The 21,759-nt window shown below is 42.0% G+C and overlaps 1 protein-coding gene across 32 annotated transcripts in view; it reads right to left on the reverse strand.

The window, feature by feature from the left end:
• Nucleotides 1–21,759, reverse strand: part of WDR27 (WD repeat domain 27) — a 215,322-nt gene that overhangs the window by 140,038 nt on the left and 53,525 nt on the right. For 22 of the 32 annotated variants that reach the window (XR_007413166.1, XR_007413185.1, XR_007413165.1 and 19 more), the window contains 2 exons: nucleotides 5,551–5,616; nucleotides 5,161–5,383 (listed from right to left, as the gene is read on the reverse strand). The exons of 6 other annotated variants lie outside the window; for them this stretch is intronic. Coding sequence is in view for 19 of the 26 variants with exons in the window: in XM_049114652.1 (XP_048970609.1) it covers nucleotides 5,161–5,383; nucleotides 5,551–5,616 (289 nt within the window). In the remaining 7 variants the exon portion in view is untranslated. Of the gene's footprint in view, nucleotides 1–5,160; nucleotides 5,384–5,550; nucleotides 5,617–21,759 lie in introns of those variants that run through there. 4 more of the 32 variants (XM_049114658.1, XM_049114659.1, XM_049114629.1 and 1 more) reach the window with 2 other exon arrangements.

The raw sequence follows: 21,759 nt of genomic DNA on the forward strand, positions 1-21,759 counted from the left end.
TCCCAGGTCTTCAGGATCATGCCCCAGGCCTCAGGTGGCACTAAACCACTGCACCACTGGGGCTGCCTGATAATGTATTTTTTTAAAGATTTATTTATTTATTCATGAGAGACAGAGACAGAGAACGAGGAGACATACACAGAGGGAGAAGCAGGCTCCCCACAGGAAGCCCTATGTGGGACTTGATTCCAGATCCTGGGATCATGCCCTGAGCCAAAGGCAGACACTTAACCGCTGAGCCACCCAGGCATCCCCAAAAGCTAATGTATTAAATGGTGAGAAACTGCAAGCTTTCCCACCAAGATTAGAAACAAGTCAAGGATGTCCCCTCTCACAACTCCTTCTCAACATTATACTGGGAGTCTCAGCTAATAAAATAACACGATAAAAGGAAGAAGAAGGTATAGTAACTGAGAAAAAAATAAATAAAACTGTCTTTGTTTACAAATAACATGAACATCTATGTAGAAAACTCAAAAGAATTGGCAAAAAAAATCCTGAAACTAAGCAATTATGGCAAAGTTGCAGGATATAAAGTTAATATACAAATTCCACTGTTTTCCCATATACTAGCAATAAATACATGGAATTTGAAATTAAAAACACAATACCATTTACATTAGCACTCAAACAAATGAAATGCTTAGGTACAAATCTAATAAAATTGTATAAGATCTCTGGGGCACCTGGGCTACTCAGTTTGTCAAGCATCCAACTTGATTTCAGCTCCAGGTCATAATCTCAGGGTTGTGAGACTGAGCTCCGTGCTGGGTGTGAAACCAAGATTCTCTCTCTCCCAGGGCACCTGGGTGGCTCAGTGGCTGAGCACCTGCCTTTGGCTCAGGGTGTGATCACAGATCCTGAGTCTGGAGATCAAGCCCCACATCAGGCTCCCTGCAAACAGCCTGCCTCTTTCTCTGCCTGTGTCTCTGCCTCTCTCTCTCTCTCTCTCTCTCTCTCTGTGTGTCTCTCATAAATACGTAAATAAAATATTAAAAAAAAAGATTCTCTCTCCCTCTCCTGCCCCACCACTAGCAAGCGCTTGCTCTCTCTTAAAAAAAAAAAAAAAAAAAAATATATATATATATATATATATATATATATATATATATATATATAATCTCCATGAGGAAAACCAGAACTGTTGAAACAAATAAAAAAACTAAATGAATGGAGAGATATCCCATATTCATGGATAGAAAGACTCAATATTGTGAAGATGTCAGTTCTCTCCAATTTGATCTATAGATTTAACCCAATCCCAATCAAAACCAACAAACTGAGTTTAAAGTCTATACAGAAGTAAAAGACCCAGGATGGCCACACAATCCTGAGGAACAACAACCAAGTTGAAGGATGGACAAGGTCTGACTTCAAGTCTTACGATGAAGCTACACTAATCAAGACTGTAGTATTGGCAAAAGAAAGGACAAACAGATCAATGGGAGAGAACAAAAAGACAAAGACATAGTCAACTAAACTTTGACTAAGGAACAAGGGTGATACAGTAGAGAAAACTAAAAATTCCTTAAAATTACACAAGAGAAAACCTAGATGACTTTTTTTTTTAATTTTTTTTATTATTATTTATGATAGTCACAGAGAGAAAGAGAGAGGCAGAGACACAGGCAGAGGGAGAAGCAGGCTCCATGCACTGGGAGCCCGACGTGGGATTCGATCCTGGGTCTCCAGGATCGCGCCCTGGGCCAAAGGCAGGCACTTAACCGCTGCGCCACCCAGGGATCCCAAACCTAGATGACTTAAGGGTGGTGATGACCTTTCAGATAAGGACCAAAGGCATGATCCATGAAAGAAAGAACTGATGGGCTAGACATCATTAAAATTAAAATTTTCTGTTCCATCAAAGACACCATCAAGAGAATGAGAAGACAAACCACAGAGTGGGAGAAAATATTTGCATAAGACGCATCTGACAAAGGACTTTACCCAAAATATACAAAGAATTTTTCAAAGGCATCAATAAAAATATAACCAGCCTAAAAAATGAGCCAAAGACCATCACAGGCACCTCACCAAAGAAGATACACAGGTGACAAGTAAGCAAACTCCACATCAGCTGTAGTCAGGGAAATGCAAATGAAGACAATGACACCTACACACATAGTGGAATGACAAAATCCAGAACATTGACAACTCCAAATGCCAATATGGATGTGGAATAGCAGGAACTCTCATTCATGGCTGGTGGGAATACAAATTGGTACAGCTGCTTTGAAAGATAGTTTGCCAGTTTCTTACAAAAATAAATATTTTCTTACCAATATGATCCAGCAATCATGCTTCTTGGTATTTGCCCAAAGGAACTGAAATTTTATGTCCACTCAAAAACTTGTACATGGATATTTACAGCAGTTTGATTCATAACTGCCAAAACTTGGAAGCAACCAAGATGTCATTTAGTCAATAAACAGGTAAACTTGCTACATCCAGACAATGGAATAGTGTTTGGCACTAAAAAGAAATGACCCATCCAGCCATGAAAAGACAGGGAGGAACTTTCTATGCACATCACTAAGTGAAAGAAGCGAGTCTGAATCCACACACTGTGTGATCCAACCCACATGACACTCTGGGAAAGGCAGACGTGGAGACAGGTTGCTGGGGTTGGGGTTGGGGCCGGGGAAATAAGGGATGAAGGGGCAGAGCATGGGATTTTAGGGCAGTGAAAATGCTCTGAGTGATATAACAGTAGATACATGTCATTGTACATTTGTCCAAACCCATAGAAAGCACAATCCCAGGAGTGACCCTGAGATAAACCATGAACTCTGGGTGATGATGATGCATCGATGCAGGTTCATCAGGTGCAGCAAATGCAGGACTCTAGTGCACAGGTTGATAGTGGGGGAGGCTTTCTGTTGAGGGGAGCATAGGGGTATATAGGAAATCTCTATACTATCCCCTCAATTTTGCAGTGAACCTAAAACTGCTTTTAAATAAAGTCTTAAAATTAAAAACTAAAAAGGATAAAACATATCCTCTAAAAAGAAACATGTAGCCAAAGTTTCAGATCAAGAAATATGACCAGGGATAAAGGAATGTTACTTCATTACATTAATAGAGCCAATTCACCCGGGAACATAAAGATACCAAACATCTATGTGCTGAATAATGAGGTTTCAAAATACATGGAAGAGAAACAGGCCAATTCCCATGTAGAGTCCCGGGTATTTGTATCTCGGTCACTGACAGAGCAAGAGGCATGAGAGAAGATGTAAAGAATACTATCAAGCAATGCGACCTAATTTATAAAACAGATATGCAAATATTCATAGTGTTTTATCTACAATAGTCGAAAGTGAAAATAACCTGAATGTTCACCAACTGAAGAATGGATACACAAATTATAGTATGTTCATACAATGGGAAAGTACTCAATGTTGAAAAAGAATGAACCATTGATACCTGCAACAATGCAGATAACTTCCAAACTAATTATTCTGAGTGAAAGAAGCCAGACACAAAGAGTAAGTACTGTCTGATTTCATTGGCATCAAACTCTAGGAAATGCAAACTAATGTAAAGCTCTTGTTTAGAATACATGAAGAACTCCTTCACGTCGATAGGAAAGAGACAGATAACATGACAGAAAAAAAAAAAAAAGCATAAGACTGAACACCTATCATGAAAGCCAATGTCCAAATGGCCAATAAATTTGCAAACAGGGTTAAACCTCATTAATCAGCAGAGAACTGCCCATTAAACTAGCATGCCTACACACACCAGGAGGCCTCAGACTAAAAGGACCAAGTACAGATGAGGATGTGGATCAGTGGAACTCTTACATGGCCTGTGAAGGAGTACAGATCAGTACAACCACCCTGAAAATCTTCTTGGCCTTATCTACCAAACTGTAATTACCCATTCCCTAGGATTCAGCAATTGTACACACCTGTATTTCAGAAAACATACAAAAGAATGCATGTAGTAGTCAAAATATGGAAACAAAACAAATGTCACCAAGAATGGAAAGGGCTAATGTGGTCCATCCAGGCAGGGGGATACTATGCATGCAGTGATCGAAAGGAACCATGGGGATGAACCCCACAAGTGTAAGGGTGAATCAGAGCAACCGGCATCATGCATGACCTCACTCATACAAAGTTCAAACACAAGCCAAACTGACACGTGGCGCTAGGAGTTGAGGGAGGAGTTGAGGCTGAACCTGGATGACGGGTACCCAGCTGGGCTCACTTTGTTAGCGTCAAACAATGGCACTCAGTATCTAATGGAACACATTTTTCTAAGTATCTCACACTCCCGGGGAATGCAGGGGCCAACTCACCAGTGTAAGTCATGTTGAAGGAACATAATAAAGCCTCTTGTACCTCAATAGGGAAAAAACCTAACTATAGATTTCTCTTTAATGATGAGTGAAGTGTCAGTAACATAGAAATGACAGGAAGCTCTCAGGCAAACAGAGCATTGGCTCCATGGGCTGTCATCACTGGCCCTAAATTCCTGTAGCCCAGAATGAAGATAAAAATGATCCCCCACACCAAAAAGGCTGAGAGTTTACTTTTTCATTTTGTACAATGAAACCTGTTTCCAAGAGCATTCAGATAATTTATACTAGTCATGAAATAAGTTTTGAATGCAAACGAGTGAGGTCTTTAAAACTGTCAGCATGATATAAAAGATTCTGCATTAAATATACCAAACTTCCTTAAATGTGTTACATTTAAAATCTACAAAAATTCAGAACTTCTGGGTGGCTCAGTGGTTGAGTGCCTCCTTTTGGCCCAGGGTGTGATCCTGGAGTCCCGAGATCGAGTCCCACATCAGGCTCCCAGGGAGGAGCCTGCTTCTCCCTCTGCCTGTGCCTCTGCCTCTCTCTGTGTGTCTCATGAATAAATAAATAAAATCTTTTAAAAAAAATAAAATAAAATCTACAAAACTTTGACTTGTCTTATGTTAACATAAACCTTTTCTTGCGTATATCCTTACTGAAGAAGAAATTATTTAATAAAGGGATGGCAGGCAGTCTATTTTCTACAACTCAAACGTGTTTCTCCCAGAGTGGGCCGCTGAATCCGCAGAGGGCAGCATCATCCAAATAGCACCAGAGAGATGGGCTAGTGACTACAAGGCTTTTTGTGTCATTTGACTTAACAAAAAGCACATGGAACTTTGAAGTACCTGGTAAGAAGGGTCCTTGGTGTTCCACAGGCAAAGTACATTCCCATCCACAGGGAAAGCGCAGTACTGTGCGCTGCAAGCGAGCGGCACATGGGACGCAGGCTCCTTTGACTCTACCAGGCGCTGTTCTATGATCACGTCACCAACACAGCCCTGGGCAGAGCAGAAAATCCCTCGTGGTTCTCCCATCTCCAGCCTGAGAGTGCAGAGGCATAGACGACGACTGCAGGGGACATGCCGTAGAGTACATCACACATAGTGCGTCACACCCACTCACTCACCTGCCCCGTCCCCACTCCCAGGACAAAGGAGAAGATGTTACTGAAATTCTAGAAGGTTCCATGCACACAACTGCTCACCCCTCCCATGGGCTTTCAGATTTAAACAGACCTGGATTCACGTCCCTGTCTTCCGATCAGCACACCTTGCTCAGACGTGCGGAGTCGGCTCCCGCTGCTGGAAAACAGACCAAACCAGAACCTCGCGGAGGCTGCCCACAATGCGCGAGCCCAGCACTAGCTCTGAGGAGTGAACAGAAGGTTACTACCGAAATGGACTGTTATTATCGATGACTGAGACACAATATCATTTCCCAAGTTTTCCAAGCAAGTTGGGGGCAGACTGCAATATTAGTCTACATCGCCTACTGCCTTGGGTTTGTTCAACCGTTTCAGAACACCGTACATGGTGAAAGCCTGTGACCTCAGGAAATATAATCACCGACTCTATGACCACATCTTACAAGAGCATAAGTGAGTGAACAACAGCCTCAGACTTCTGTCCCACAGTTTGCACAACCTCACAAGCATCCAGGAGAGCCTGGTGTGCTGGGCAGCAGACCATACAGAAGGGCTCCTAAAGCCCGGTTCATAACTGGAGAGCTACTCAGGGCAGCTGAACAATACACATTTCCATCTGCAGCAGTGGGCACAGTGGTTGGGACCCGGAGAGCCCAGGTAGGGAGGAGAGTGGGCCATGGCCCCAGCTCCACACACAGGGACTCTGCTCGGGAGGCAGGCGACCAGGTAACTCCACTCCTTCCTTCCCGCTTGGAAGCCCTTCTATCTCCACATCTCTCTTCGGGGCATGACCACATTCTAGTTTCCAGGGACCAAAGCCTACACGAATGCCAATCCCTTCCTTTCCTGAGCCCCTCGTACCCAATCCATCCTAGTTCTGTCTTTGAGAGGCCTGGGCCCTCAATACCCACATGAAAGATCATGCCAATCTACAAAACAATCCAGAACCCCTGACCGTGGTGAGGAGGCCACAGACTGCCCACACCCCCTGACTCCTGAACAGCAGCGTCCCTTGGGTGCTCAAGGCCAGCAAGTCTCAACGCAGACACAGACTTCCCTCTGACCCGTCATGCTGGCTTGCTCTTGGCTCTGAGAATAGAACAGCTTTCCTTCCCCTCAGTGATCTCTCCTGTCTCAAGCTCTCCACCTGCCAGCCCTTCTCACCCTCTGGTGTCGGCAGAGTGCCCCAACAGTCCTCTGTGTGCCCTTTACCACTTCCTTCACCTCCCCACACCCTCGCCCAGGTGACCCCTCTGGGGGCAGACCGCAGGGCTGCAGTCAGGGCCCTGGGCCACCGTCCTCCAGCTCAGACGACACCAGCAGACAGGGGAAGACCGCTGGGGGCTTCTCCACTGAGTGGGTGGTGCTCTGTGCAAAGCCTCCAGGCCACCCGACGGGGTGTCGACCCTGCAGCATGCAGCACCTGCTCACTGCCCAGTCAGCCACCACCACTTCCCCACACGGTGCAGCAGTCACAGTTGAACAAAACAAAGGAGATGAGCTGTTCTACTGGAAGATAACCCAAAGGAGGTCAGCAAGCATTCTGATTGAAGGTTTCTGACCAGAAACCCTGATTTTAGAATCTCTAAGGCCAAGATACCGGCAGGTAGGGAAATGTGAGCAATAAGGCTCTCAAAATAGTCACAGGACTTATGCTCCATGATCTCCCATAAAATAGAGGCTCTGTGATAACAAATAAGAGGCGATCTTTAAAGACTTGAAAATTCTGTAAGAATTTGGAGAAAAAAAATAAAAAACATTTTGAATATTTTAATGCACAATCTTCTCCATTCATAAACTTGGTTTTAGTTATTATTCTTGCAACTGCCAAGACACAGCAGAGAATCTCATAGAAAAAATAGCTAAGTATTTTAAGGCTACCATGATTTGCTTTGTAGGTTTTACCATTTTAAAGGAACCAAGGGTTAGCACAGAGGCCAGCATGTAGTTGGTGATGAGGGGAGTGTCCCAAGAGGATGCAATGAAATTACTGTGTGGCTCCTCCAAGTGCTTCTCCGAAACATAAAATATCATAAGAAACATAGAAGAAGGGACGCCTGGGTGGTCAGTGATTAAGCATCTGCCTTTGGTTCAGGGCATGATCCTGGAGTTCCAGGATCAAGTCCCACATCGGGCTCCCTGCATGGAGCCTGCTTCTCCCTCTGCCTATGTCTCTGCCTCTCTCTTTCTGTGTCCCTCATGAATAAATAAATAAAAATCTTTTTCAAAAAAGAAACATGAAAGAATACATGAAAATTATAATCGTTTCAAAAAATTTAAGAAGTCACCCATTGAATGGATAAAGAAGATGTGGTATATATGTAAATGGAATATTACTCGGCCATCAGAAAGAACAAGATTTTGACATTTCCGTAGACATTAGACTGTGTTATGCTAATTGAAATAAGTCAGTCAGAGAAAGACAAATACCACATGATTTCACTCATGGAATTTAAGAAACAAACAAAGAAAAAAAAAGAGACCAAAAAAAAAAAAAAAAAACAGACTCTTAAATATAGAGAAGAGAATGGTGTTTGTAGTGGGGAGGTAGGGGAGGGGTAGAGGAAGTAGGGGAGGAGGTAAGAGAGGGTGGGGAAAGGGGACGTGGGGATAGCATACAGATGAATAGGTCAAGGGCACACATAACCTGATAAGTGCCAGGTAATGTATGAAAGTGCTGAATAACTATATCGTACACCTAAAACTAATATAACACTATATGTTAATTACACTTAAATAAAAAATCTTTTTAAAAGAAAAAAGTGCTACTTTGAGTGAAATACACTTTCATGAGAATTAAAGACATGAATATTTTTAAAAATAAGAAAAAGACTCCATCCATCAAACTCTGATTAAATTTTGTATTACTCCTTCAACATAAACTTTTATGCACCAAGGATTATCTTAATCTCTTCTGTAACTCCTGTCACATTCAGCACCACGATTTGCAAATAATAGCATTTGCACACCAATTTACAGTATAAAAATCATCTTCATACATATTAACATGCAGATTTGGGTATATCAATAAATACATTACATCATTTAATACTTACGATACCCTTTAAAGTTGTTTGTTATGTTTCTTCCATTTTACAAGTGAAAAAATTGGAGGTGTCAGTAAGTAATGAAACTCATTAGTGGCACTGACACAGTGGGACTTCACATTTCTGACTCCTCATGTAGCACCTCTGCACAGTGCACCCAGACCAGGGGCCACAGGTGACCTCACAGCTCCACTGACCTATGAAAGCATCAGCAGTGGAGGGAAACTGCATGGAGGCAGCATGGGTTCACCGTCAAACAGACAGCACAAACTGCCTTCTCAGCCTCTCCCTGTTGACCTAAGTGACTAGGCCTGTGTACCAACACCCACTCACCTGTGCAGGTGACCAGGCTCCAAGCCACCCACAGACAGCCTCTCCAAAGAGCTTGGCCACTCCCACACCTGTGCTGCCTTGACAGTGGCCAAAGGACATCTAATGCCTCTGCACAAAATGCATGCTGTCCTGCTGGGCATTCCTGGACACAGGTGCACTTACTCCTGGCTTTGAGCTGCTGGCCATCCCAACTGACTTCCATCCATAAGCCACTGGAAATCTCTGCTGATATAGGAACCCTTGGACAGAATGGGAGTGTGACTGGGAGAGAGGAGAAGGAGTAGGGCCTTCAGCTCATGAAACAAATTATTTTAATTGCTCAGGAACAACCAGATAGCCATTTGAGAAATAATAACAAGAAGAATTAAATTTCAGATGGATTGTAGGTTACAAAGTATGATTAACAATTGAAAAACAAAAACTAGAAAAACCTACAAAAATAAGGGAAAGAATTAACATCCTTAATATTTAGAGAGCTATTATAAATAAATGAGAGAAAGCATAAAACCTCAAAAGAAAGAAAAAATGCAAACTGCAGAAAAGCAATAAAAACCCACAGTAAACATCATCCTCAATGGGAAAAAACTGAGAGCCTTTTTCCTAAGGTCAGGAACATGACACAGTTGCCTACTGTTACCAGTGTTTAGTACAACATAGGACTAGAAGTCACAGGCACAGCAATCAGACAAGAGGAAGGAATAAACTTTGGCATCCAAATTGGTATGGAAGAAGTAAAACTCTCAGTCTTTCCATATGACATTATACAATGTAGGGAAAGCCATAAAGACCACAAAAACACTGCTAGAAATGATAAATGAATTCAGTAAGGTTGCAGGATACAAAAATCAATATCCAGAAATCTTTTGTATCCTTATCTACTAATAATGAGCAGCAGAAAGAAAAATTAAGAAAACAATGCCATTGACAATTGCACCAAAAACAATAAAATATCTAGGAATAAACCTAACCAAAGAGGAGAAAGACCTGTACTCTGAAAGCCATAGAACACTTATGAAAGAAACTCAACATGATGCAAAGACATGGAAAAACATTCCATGCTTATAGATTGGAAAAACAAATATTGTTAAAATGTCTATGCAATCCAGAGTGATCCACACATTCAATGCAATACATATCAAAATACCACCAGGATCAAGTCCCACATCAGGCTCCCTGCATGGAGCCTGCTTCTCCCTCCAGCTCTTCATAGAGCTGGAACAAACAATCCTAAAATTTGTATGGAACCACAAAAGACTCCAAATAGCCAAAGAAATCTTGAAAAAGAAAACCAAAGCTGATGGCAGCACAATTCCGGACTTCAAGTTCTATTACAAAGCTGTAAATCATCAAGACAATGTGGTACTGGCACAAAAACAGACACATAGGTCAATAAAACAGAACAGAGAACCCAGAAATGGACTCTCAGCTCTATGGTCAACTAATCTTTCCTACAAAGTCAGAAAGAATATCCAATGGAAAAAAGACAGTCTCTTCAATAAATGGTGTTGGGAAAATTAGCCATATGCAGAAGAATGAAAATGAAACTGGATCATTTCCTCACACCACATACAAAAATAGACTCAAAATGGATGAAAGATCTACATATGAGAAAGGAATCCATCAAAATCCTAGAGAAGAACACAGGCAGCAACCTCTGTGACCTTGGCCACAGCAACTTCCAACTAGACACGTCTCCAAAGGCAAGGGAAACAAAAGCAAAATTGAACTATTGGGACTTCAGTGAGATAAAAACTTCTCCACAGCAAAGGAAACAGTCAACAAAACTAAAAGGCAGCCTACAGAATGGGAGAAGATACTTGCAAATGACATATCAAATAAAGGGCTAGTATCCAAAGTCTGTAAGGAACTTCTTTAACTCAACACCCCCCAAAAATGAATAATCCAATTTAAAAATGGGCAGAAGACATGAATAGACATTTCCCCAAAGAAGACATCCAGATGGTCAACAGACACATGAAAAGATGCTCAACATCACTTATCATTAGAGAAATATAAACTAAAACCACAATGAAATGTCACCTCACATCTGTCAGAATGGCTAAAATCAAAAAAGAGGTGTTAGTGAAGATGTGGAGAAAGGGTAATCTTCCTACACTATTGGTGGGATTGCAAACTGGTACAACCACTCTGGAAAATAGTATGGATGTTCCTCAAAAAGTAAAAATAGGGCTACCTATGACCCAGCAATCACACTACTGGGTATTTATCCGAAGGAAACAAAAACACCAATTCAAAAAGAGACATGCACCCTGATGTTTACAGCAGCATTATCAACAATAGTCAAATTACAGAAGCAGCCCAAGTGTCCAACAAGTTAATGAATGGATAAAGAAGATGTGGTGTAGAAACAGGATGGAATACTATTCAGCCATAAAAATGAATGAAATCTTGCCATTTGCAATATCGTGGATGGAGCCAGTGAATGTTATAGTAAGTGAAATATGTCAGAGAAAGACAAACACCATATAATCTCACTCATTTGTGGACCTTAAGAAACAAACAAAGGGGAAAGGAAGAGAGAGAGAAAAACCAAGAAGCAGACTCTTAACTACAGAGAACACACTGTTGGTCACCAGAGGAGAGATCAGTGGGGGGATGGAAGAAATAGAGGATGGGGATGAAGGACATGCATCATGATGAAAATAACAAAATAAATAAAATGACTTTTGAAATAAGTAAATAAATAGCAATAAATTCACAAAAAAGATTAATACCAGTGCCCAATAAACATATAAAAACAATTAGTAATCAAGAAATGTGATGTTAAGACAAAAGGATGTCATTTTTCATATTCTAACTTGGCAATAACTAAATGATAAAATAAAATTATCATGTACAGACTTTTTCTCATACACTGCTGGTAAGAGAATAAATGGGCCTTAACTTTGGCTATTTGGCAATGTAGGTCAAAATATTTTTAAAAGTACATATTCTTTGATTCCTAAATTTTCATTCTATAAACTTAAAACATGTACATTTCCCAAAATGTATTTCTTCAAGGATGTCCAAAATAGCATTGATTAGAATATAAAATGCAATCACAGTCCTTACATTCAGCGGGACGCAGTATAGACATTTAAAAAGATTACATTAAGGCAGTTTACTCTGCATATCAGTGAGTGCCTTCTCGGTGTGAGAGGAAGCTCAGCCTAGTGGGCCCGAAAGAAAGGGATGCTTTCTCCGGAGGGGTAGACTTGTCACTGAAAGGTCTACACAGGGCCCTATACAGCAGCCTGAGCCACCCAGGCCTGGTCTTTCCATCTCTCAGAGAGCCTGTCTATACTTTGGCTCTGGTTTCTCCTTTTTGTTGTCATTTCCTGGCAACAGGGTGGCCAGCAGCTCCCATGGCCATGCTCTGATGCAGGAAGAGTGACCATCTCTTCCTATCAAACCCTGAACATCCCCTATGAGTTTGGGCCAATTTGGGCCACTTCTTATCCATGAATTTATCATGTAATCGGAAGGATAAAAGTGTGCTGACCAGTCAGCCCTACGTGTCATGGGACTGTGACCCCCAGGGCCTGGCCAGAAGAGAGAAGAATGGCCACCCAAGAAAATTCAAGGACTATTGCCAGGAAAGGAATAGATTCTGAGAAAAAAAAAATTCATGCTTGTCTAAGTATATATATATTAGTATTTAGATGCTCAAGAAAGACAAAAACTTTAATACATCCACAATAATAATAAATATCAACAAATACAAAACTTGAGATTCTTCAAAAGACACCATTTCAGGGCTGCCTGGGTGGCTCAGTGGTTGATCATCTACCTTTGGCTCAGGTCATGATACCAGGGTCCTGGGATTGAGTCCCACATCAGGCTACCTGCAAGGAGCCTGCTTCTCCCTCTGCCTATGTCCTTGCCTCTCTGTCTCTCATGAATAAATAAAATCTTAAAAAAAAAAAAAGACACCACTCAGTGAGTGAAAAGGCAAGCCATAACGTAGGAAAGATGAGCAACACATAAAGCTGAGAAGGAAAAAAAAAAAAAAAAAAAGCTGAGAAGGATATCCAGAACATACAAAGAATTCCTACAAATCCTCAGACAGACAAACCGACAGAAAAATATGCGAAAGGCACCTCATGAAAGATCTCCAAATGGCCAATTAACTGGAGAAGATGTTCATCTTTATTACTTATCAGAGAAATGCAAATTGAAATGAAAAATGAAAACCATACACCCATCAGGATGGTTAAAACCAAAAAGGCTAAGAACATTGAGCTTGGATGAGCTTCCAAACCTTCCAGAAGGAGTAGTGAAGTTGAATCAGCCACTCAGAAAAACAGACCAGGGAGCAATTCTGTGCCAAGCACACAGCTAACCGTGAGCATGTGCATCAAGAAACGTGTAACACAGAACACACATCAGAATGCACAAAACAGCACTATTCATGATTCCAAAATCGGAAACAGCCCAGATGTCCACCTGCAGCGGCACGGGGAGAGAGGGGCATCTGGGGCATGTTCATAATCAGATACGTTAGTCATCCGGTGGGGTCAGTACCAGCCCACCAGCAGGCAGAACTGGCCTCAAACATCAGGGAGCAGGAGACTGGCCGTCTTTGGGAAGGAGGCAGGTAGCAAGGACCCAAGGTCCACAGGGCTCTGGGATGCTGACACCACATGCTCCCAGACCTATGGAGCGATCATCTGCATTTGCCCAAGAACAATTCCCCACCCGGGTTGGGGATTCACGTGTTTGTAGCCTGGCATTTTCATGCAGTGGGCCTTGGCTGCTTCCCAGGCCAGTCCTTGTTACCTGTCCCTAAGGAGCTCCTTCTGGGCCCCCCCATCAAGGAATGACTGAACTACAAGGTATGAAGGCAATGCCCTGCTTGGATGCTGCCAACAGCTGCCCATCTTTCTGAAGATAGAGACCAAACTTGCAGCCCAGCCCAGCCCAGCTGTTGGGGCTCATCTTACATCACATTCCCAGCCCCCTTCGTTGACCTCCTGTGACCAACCTCGTTCCTCAGATTTGCTCATCCCTCAACAACACAGGTGTGAACTGAAGGTCCACTTACACAGATCTTTTTTTTCAATAAATACAATTACAGGACTGTATCATTCTCTAGCTGATCTTATTGTAAGAATAGAGTACACAGTCCATATAACACAAAATATGTGTCAGTCAACTGTTTACGGGAAGGGCTTCTCAACAGTGAGCTATTAGTACTTAAGTTTCCAGGGAGTCACACTTTGTATAGATTTTCGACTATATGGGGAGTGGTCACACCTAACCCCCATGTTTCACAGGTCCAGGTCCAGTGTATATAGATACACACACATATATATAAAATCACATAACTGATTAACATCTAGCTCTGGGAGAAGAATATAGATGTCTATTTTCTCAGTATTGTATCCTAGTAACTAATACATGATAAATATTCAATACATATCTGAACTGCTGAAAGAAGACAGCAGGACAAACTGCAATCACTGGGCGAAACTCCATAACAGCAGATCAAGACTTTACGCCTAACTGCAGCCTCAATGCCAGGAATGCAACTTTTTATACCCTGTCCCACAGACCCCTTCCGTTACCTGAGGAAGCTGACCTTGCCCGAAACCGTGCATTCTCCATAAAAGTCCTTCCACACTCTTTCCACCTTGGAAAGCCTTTCCTTTCCCATGGCTCCACAAAGCTCCTACCTGTGGCTAGACGAGGATGCTGACTCCTGCATCATTAAATAGCCAATTTAATCTTTAAATTTATTCAGCTGAGTTTTGTTAACAGATTTAGCAGCAGTGATGGGATGTGAAGCGACATCTAGCAGCTTTGGGGACAAGGAGAAACACAGGCATACACCTGCAAGCACTTGGAGTTCTCCTGACTTCCCAGGACCCTGGGTGACTTGCGCCCTGCTCTGAGCTCTGCACTCCCTGTGTTGAGCTCCTGATCCCATTGGATTTCCACAGTTCCCCATGTGGTTGGAAGCCCTCCCCCAATTGTCTCCCCATTCTCCCCAGATTCCACACTGGGAACTGCTGGTGGTTATCAGACTGGGTCCGACTTAAAAATTGGATGTGGTCCTGGGTCAAACTGGGTCCAATTTAAGCCGGTCTGAGTCTAGCCCAAGGTGAATGAAATTTTGTCTATATATAGACAAAGCTTGAAGCTAATGGAGCTAATGGAATCTCTGAAGCCAAAAAGGCTGGAAATGCTGAGGTCACAAGTCAAGCATTTGAAGGCTGCTAGAGTGCTCGCCACCTCGAGGAGACTCTCACAATAAGATGGTCATCACAGAAAGTGACAAATGGGACCATCATTAACGTATCCTTGCTGGGTTACTCTGTAGCAGAAGAAGATCTAAAGCTCTGCACATGACCCAGGTCAGAAGAGACCCCAGTTCTGGCTCTCCTGAGGTAGAACGAGCTAACAGGGAGCCAGGCCACTGATAGGTGTGAAGTGGGGGTAGCAGCAAATCAGACACACCCACAGTATTGAAGTCCTTTCCGAAATTCTTAAACATTTTTAAAGGTAATAGTACTCTTTATATTTAGCTGCTTTAATTTCAGAGGAAAGAAAAATCTACTGCCTTCCTGTTAGGTGGACTGAAGAAACCCTGACTTTACAGATGTTGTTCTACTTCCCTACCACAAGGATCTGCAACTAACAGAACACTGTCGTTTTAAGGTCATTTCCTTTTTCAATGATTGGAAACAGAGCCAGCTGTCCCCTAACGTCCTGCATGGTCTCTGGCACCACACTCCACACCCCTGCCTAGACAGTCCAGTGGGCAATCAGAGCCAGTGCAGCCCCACCAGGGGTGACACCTGCTAGCCTGGCTCCATCAGCCGCCCAGGACTTGCCCAGATACAGCATTCCCGCCTTCAGGAAGATCACCCCCAAGAAAACAACTGGCGTTGAGCCTGTCCTGTCCCCTGTCAGTGACATCCAACATCCACTGGGTGTCCAGGCTGCACAGGCTGGGCCAGGCATCCCTTAGACACCCCCAGGAGTGTCCCTCCGACCCGCCCCCCAGGGGTGTCAACCTTTCCCTGATTTAAAAAACAGGGATCATCTTAACTGCTCACTTCTCTCGAAGAGAGAACATATTCACAGTTCAATTACAATGAAATTGCTGGTTGAATGCTGATGAAACACCCTGAGCAAGGACCCAAATGCAAGCAGGAACTCAGACAGCTTGAGGAATGGTTAAAAGATAGGGAATTAGTAGGCAGGGATGGTTAGATAAAATGGAATCTGATGGCTAACTACCTTATTTGTGTGTGAGAGAGAGTTATCATTTAATGTGTGTAATATGTGATTATAACAGGTATGTGTTTTTTATCTTAAGTCAATTAACACAGTGTATTATTAGTTTCAGATGTAGAGTTCAGTTATTCATCAGACCTATATAACACCCAGTGCTCATTACATCACATGCCTTCCTTCATGCCCATCACCCAGTCACCCCATCCCTCTACCCACCTCCCCTCCAGCAACCCTCCATTGGTTTCCTATAGTTAGTAGTCTCTTACGGTTTGTCTCCCTCTCTGATTTTGTCTTATTTTATTTTTCCCTCCCTTCCCCTATGCTCCTTTATTTTGATTCTTAAATTCCACACATGAGTGAAGCCATATGATAATTGTCTTTCTCTAACTGACTTATTTTGCTTAGCATAATACCCTCCAGTTCCATCCATGTTATTGCAGATGGTGAGATTTCATCCTTTTGGTGGCTAAGTAAAATTCCACTTTGTATATATACCACATCTTCTTTATCCATTCATCTGTTGATGGACATCTGGGCTCTTTCCATAGTTTGGCTATTGTGGACATTGCTGCTATAAACATTGGGGTGCAGGTGCCCCTTCAGATCACAACATTTGTATCCATTGGGTAAATACCTAGTAGTGCAATTGCTGGGTCATAGGGTAGTTCTAGTTTTAACTTTTAGGAACCTCCATACTATTTTCCAGAGTGGCTGTACTAGCTTATATCCCCACCAAAAATGTAAGACAGTTCCCCTTTCTCCCCATCCTTGCCAACATTTGCTGTTTCCTGACTTGTTAATTTTTAGGTATGCATTTTAAAATCCTGTGAATAGTAGAAAATATTGGAGGTTTTAAAACAGGGAACTGAAATGGATGTATCAGAAAATAACTGCAATCTGGATAATGACTTGAAGGTTCTATGATTAAAGGATGAGAAATTAGTTTTAAAGTGTTATAATAACTCACACAGAGATTGTTGAAAGTATCTTTAGAAATGTGGTAGTGACAGAACAGAATATTTCAGAGTAATAGTAAAATAATTTACTGAGAAACTAGATACGAAGATGGGCAAAGAGAAGAGAAAGATTCACTTGTTTCAGTTTGGTCAACAGGAATGAGTGGGAATGTGAGCAAGCTATGGAATATAGGAAGAGGATCAGGTTAATATCAGGTTATGATGAGAGGGGAGACATCACAAATTCAGCTACAAACAAGGGGAGTTTAATTGTGAATCTGGGGCAGCCCATTAGAGATATTAGAAAATAGATTTGGGCATTTGTAAGTCAGGAGAAGAGTAGGGTTGTTCCATGAAAGAGAGGTATATGCAAATGACCTCCAAAGGCCAAAGGAGCCAGAAGACCAAAGAAAAATGCTTCGAAGTCCAGCTTGACAGGAAATGGTTTATTAAGGGAACTTACGGATAGAAGCATGTCTTGGGCTGCCACAAAGACAAGCAGATCTCCACAACCTCACCTCCTTTAAGACCTGAATTTATAGCCCTGGAAGCTAGGAGTACATGTTTAGGGACCCTCCCCCCCAAAAAAGGAGAATGTTTAAGAAGAGTCCTATCTCTGGGGCAGATCAACATACACTGATGGTGTATGTAAGTGTGTGGCCAAACAAAAGAATGGTGGTGGGGGAGGAGGGAGGTCATGATCAAGAAGGTTTCAGGTCACAAACTGGTTATCATGGCAGATTTGCCCAAGATGGCATTAGCCTGATTCACATCAGGGTCTACAGACAGATCTGGAAGTTATTAGTATATAGGTAATGAAGGATAGTCAGAAGAAAAGTCATCAGGGGCAAGCCTCCCCCTGCCCTACCCCATCCTAAGAGCAAAACAGCCCTTAAAAGGAAAAAGAAAGACTCCTATTCTGTTATTCTAGACTTTCCTCAATGCCCCTGCTCTAAGTCATCCTACTAAGAGGACTTAGAACTTGTGTGTGACAGAAAGAAAGGGACTAACCTTGGGCTTCCTAACTTAGGCCCAGGGGCCAGTTCACTAGCTAGTGAGATATTTAAACAAAGAGCTTGATCTGGTGGCCTGAAGCTGGCAAGCATGCCCTAGGGCAGTGGTGGCCACTACCCTCTTGGTCCCACCACAGACCTCTTGGTCTTCACCACCCTTGAAGTAACCCTCCACCCTTTCCCACATGAACGACTACTTGATAGCTAGATGAGCATGGGGACAAAAACCTGATTGGGTGACAGGTGCATGGGGTTAATCAGATTAAAACAGTCTACACCAAAGAGGCCATAAAAACCCCTAGATTTGAACACCAAATTGTCAACTCTACCCTCTTGGGTCCCCTTCCTCTTTTTTGTAACTGTTGCTCAGTAAACTTTTCTTTAGCGTGGCTCAATAAGCTTTACTTTGCTTCCCATTACCCTTCATTTGGTCTACCTCTTGATTCTTCAAAGCAGTGTGACCAAAAATCATGGGCACCAAAGGAAAAGAAATCCTTCACAAAGGTAATAGTTGAAACTGGTGGATGAGAATACAGAAAGACATGTAGAAGAGAAGAAAGAAAACCCAAGAGTAGAAGTCTATGGAACACTGACATGAGAAACACAGGTGTGATAGGACAAACAGGAATTGAAAAGTAGCCATTAGTGATAGGAGGAAAACCAGGAGAGTGTTGTCCTAGAAGGCAAGGGAGGAATGGACTTCATGATGCCAGGGTTCAGAGGAAGAAGCCATATCAAGTGAGATGAAGACTGGGAAGGAAGAAAAGTTCCTGAATTGGGTAGCTATGTGGGCATGGGTGTATTTTAGTGAGAGTAGTATCAGAAGAGCAGAGGGACAGAGAGTTACAGGGTTGAAGAATGAATAAGAAATAAAGTATAGGGATCCCTGGGTGGCGCAGCGGTTTGGCACCTGCCTTTGGCCCAGGGCGCGATCCTGGAGACCCGGGATCGAATCTCACGTCAGGCTCCCGGTGTATGGAGCCTGCTTCTCCCTCTGCCTGTGTCTCTGCCTCTCTCTCTCTCTCTCTGTGTGACTATCATAAATAAATAAAAATTTTTTAAAAAAAGAAAAAAAAAGAAAGTATAAAGAGGACAGTTCTTTCATAATTGGCAGTTCAGCAAAGGAGAGCCAGTCAGGGATATATTTAGGGAACTATTGAGTTGAAGGAAAAAGTTTGTAAGAAGGAGGGTTGAAGGAAATCCTAATCATTGGGAAAAATGTGTACCCAGTTGCCAGCAGAAGTGGTCTCCAGAGAAATGGGGATGGGAAAGGAGAAAAGAACTTTAACCTATTGCTTCCTACAGTTTTATAGAGTGACATTCAAATGACTTCTACACTTTGAATTTAAAATATTTTTTAAACATTAAAGAAAACCCTCTCATGTAATGATGAAATAATAGGACTTTACTTGATCAAATATAGAGTTTACTATTTGAAAAAAAAGAAAAAAAACACAAATTAATAAATTTGCTTTGAAAACTTTTTGAGTTGGTATTTAAAGGGTGAGGCAAAAACACCTACTCAAAATGTGATACTGAATTCGAGGTGAATTAGGCTTTTTTTCCCCTTAAATCTGTAGGGTAAGGCCAATATTAGATTAAAGAGTTATTTAAAACAATTGAAATTCAGTCAGAAATTAATTTATTGAGGTAAATTTCTGTATTATGGAGTACTGGTAGTTTAAAAAATGAGCAGAAGTGACATTGTGGCTTTATTTGTATTTATTTTATATAAAGTATATATTTTAAATCTGTTAGTGTTCTTCAGAAAAATGGAACTAATAGGAGGTGGATATAAATATAGATATAGATATAAATATGGAGATTTATTATGAGGAATTGGTTCATGTGAATATGGAAGCTAAGAAGTCCCATGATCTACCAACTGTAAGCTGGAGACCTAGGAAACCCAATGATGTAATTCAGTCTTAAACCTGAAGGCCTGAGAACCAGGGAACAGATGGTGTAAATTTCAGTCCCAGGAAAGATATGAGACGTCCTATTGTATTCAATGAGGCAGGAAAAAAGAAGGTGAATTCCTCCTTTTTCTGCTAATAGCTCTATTCAGGCCCCCACTGGATTGGATGAGGCCCATCTACATGGGGGAGGCAATCTGTTGAGTCCAGTGATTCATATGCTAATCTCTTCTGGAAATACCCTTCCCAGACACACCCAGAATGTTTAATCTGGACACCATACTCAAGCTGACACTTAAAATTAAAGGTCACAACATGCAAGTTGGTAATTAGCAAATTAATAAATATGTGTTTTTTTATAAAAAGTTATTTTATATGGAAGGCTTAGATGCAGAGTGCTAGAATTAGTAAAACACAGCTAGATGCCAAATTAAAAAGTTTACTTATTAGAATTTCTTTTTTTAAATATTTTTTTATTCACTCATTAGAGACACACAGAGAGGCTGAGACACAGGCAGAAGGAGAAGTAGACTCCCCACAGGAAGCCCAATGTGGGACTCATCCCAGAACCTGGGGATCATACTCTGAGCCGAAGGCAGATGCTCAACCACTGAGCTACCCAGGAGTCCCACTTAGTAGAATTTCATTGGAAGTAATCTATGCCTTTTAAAATAGAAAGGTTCCTGTATACATATATTTAAGTAATTTTGGGGTATTGATAGAAGTGTCAAGGAAGATGAGAAAGCCCTAGATAGGGAACTTGAAAAGCCCAAGGGCACAAGAACTCTTGGAAAGGGAGAGTAGATGGGAGAAGTATTCATAAAAAGAAATAAGAAGTCAGAGAAAAGCCCTGCAAGCTGATGCCTGAGTCCTGGTGTCAGAGGTAGTATATATATAAGGTGTCAGAACCTCAGTCCAGTCTCTTCATCTAGTTGCTGTTCCATTCTGAAGACAGAAGGGAGAATATAGGGAAAAAGAGGAGACATGAACATAACATGTCCCCCAACCCCTGCCAATTGCCAATTACCAATGCAGAGCAAAATAATATGTGCAGAACACACCCTCTTAGAACCCCAAGGTATGTTGAAATGAGTAGAATATTCACCGGCTACTTAGTGAGCACTTCCTGTAGTGAGTATGGTAAGTGTTGAGGATTCCAGAATAGATGGTGTTCTTGCCCTGAGAGATCATCCAGCAGGATGGATGTTGATTTGGACATAAACCATTACACAGCAGTTTGAAAAGAGGGATGTTAGGCATATTTTTACCAAGTATAATTTGAACACTGAGCACAGAAATAAAGACCAAGCAAGTGCCTGGGGGTTTGGAAAGAGCTTCCTAGAAGAAGGAAACCTTGAGCTGGAACATGAAAGAAGAGAGGTGTGAGAGTAGAGGATGCTGACAGGATGGGGGATAGGCTGGGAAAGAGCCCAGGCAAAGACAGGCAAGAGGGAGGAAGCCTGCTTCTGTAACAGGTGTAGACAAAACGGGGTGACTGGTGGGGAGTGGGGGGAGGGAAAAGGAGGGCAGAAGGCTGCAATGTATGTTGGGCTGTATTTGAAGGGCTTTGAGACTCACTTTGGAGTATTGTGTTCCACTGTCAGTGTCCTACTGAACTCTGACAGTGTGCATTTATTTCTTTCTATTTAAAATTTGCCAACTTCATTCCAAATTTTTAATAAGGTCTTCATATGAGATGGGATTTGATGCAACATATAATTAGTCAACAGTAGAACAGGAAGTTAGGAACCACAATACAGAAAATAAAAAATTACAGCCTTAATTTAAAGATT

This window comes from Canis lupus, chromosome 1, assembly GCF_003254725.2.
Source record: "Canis lupus dingo isolate Sandy chromosome 1, ASM325472v2, whole genome shotgun sequence".
NCBI classification, from domain to species: Eukaryota; Metazoa; Chordata; class Mammalia; order Carnivora; family Canidae; genus Canis; species Canis lupus.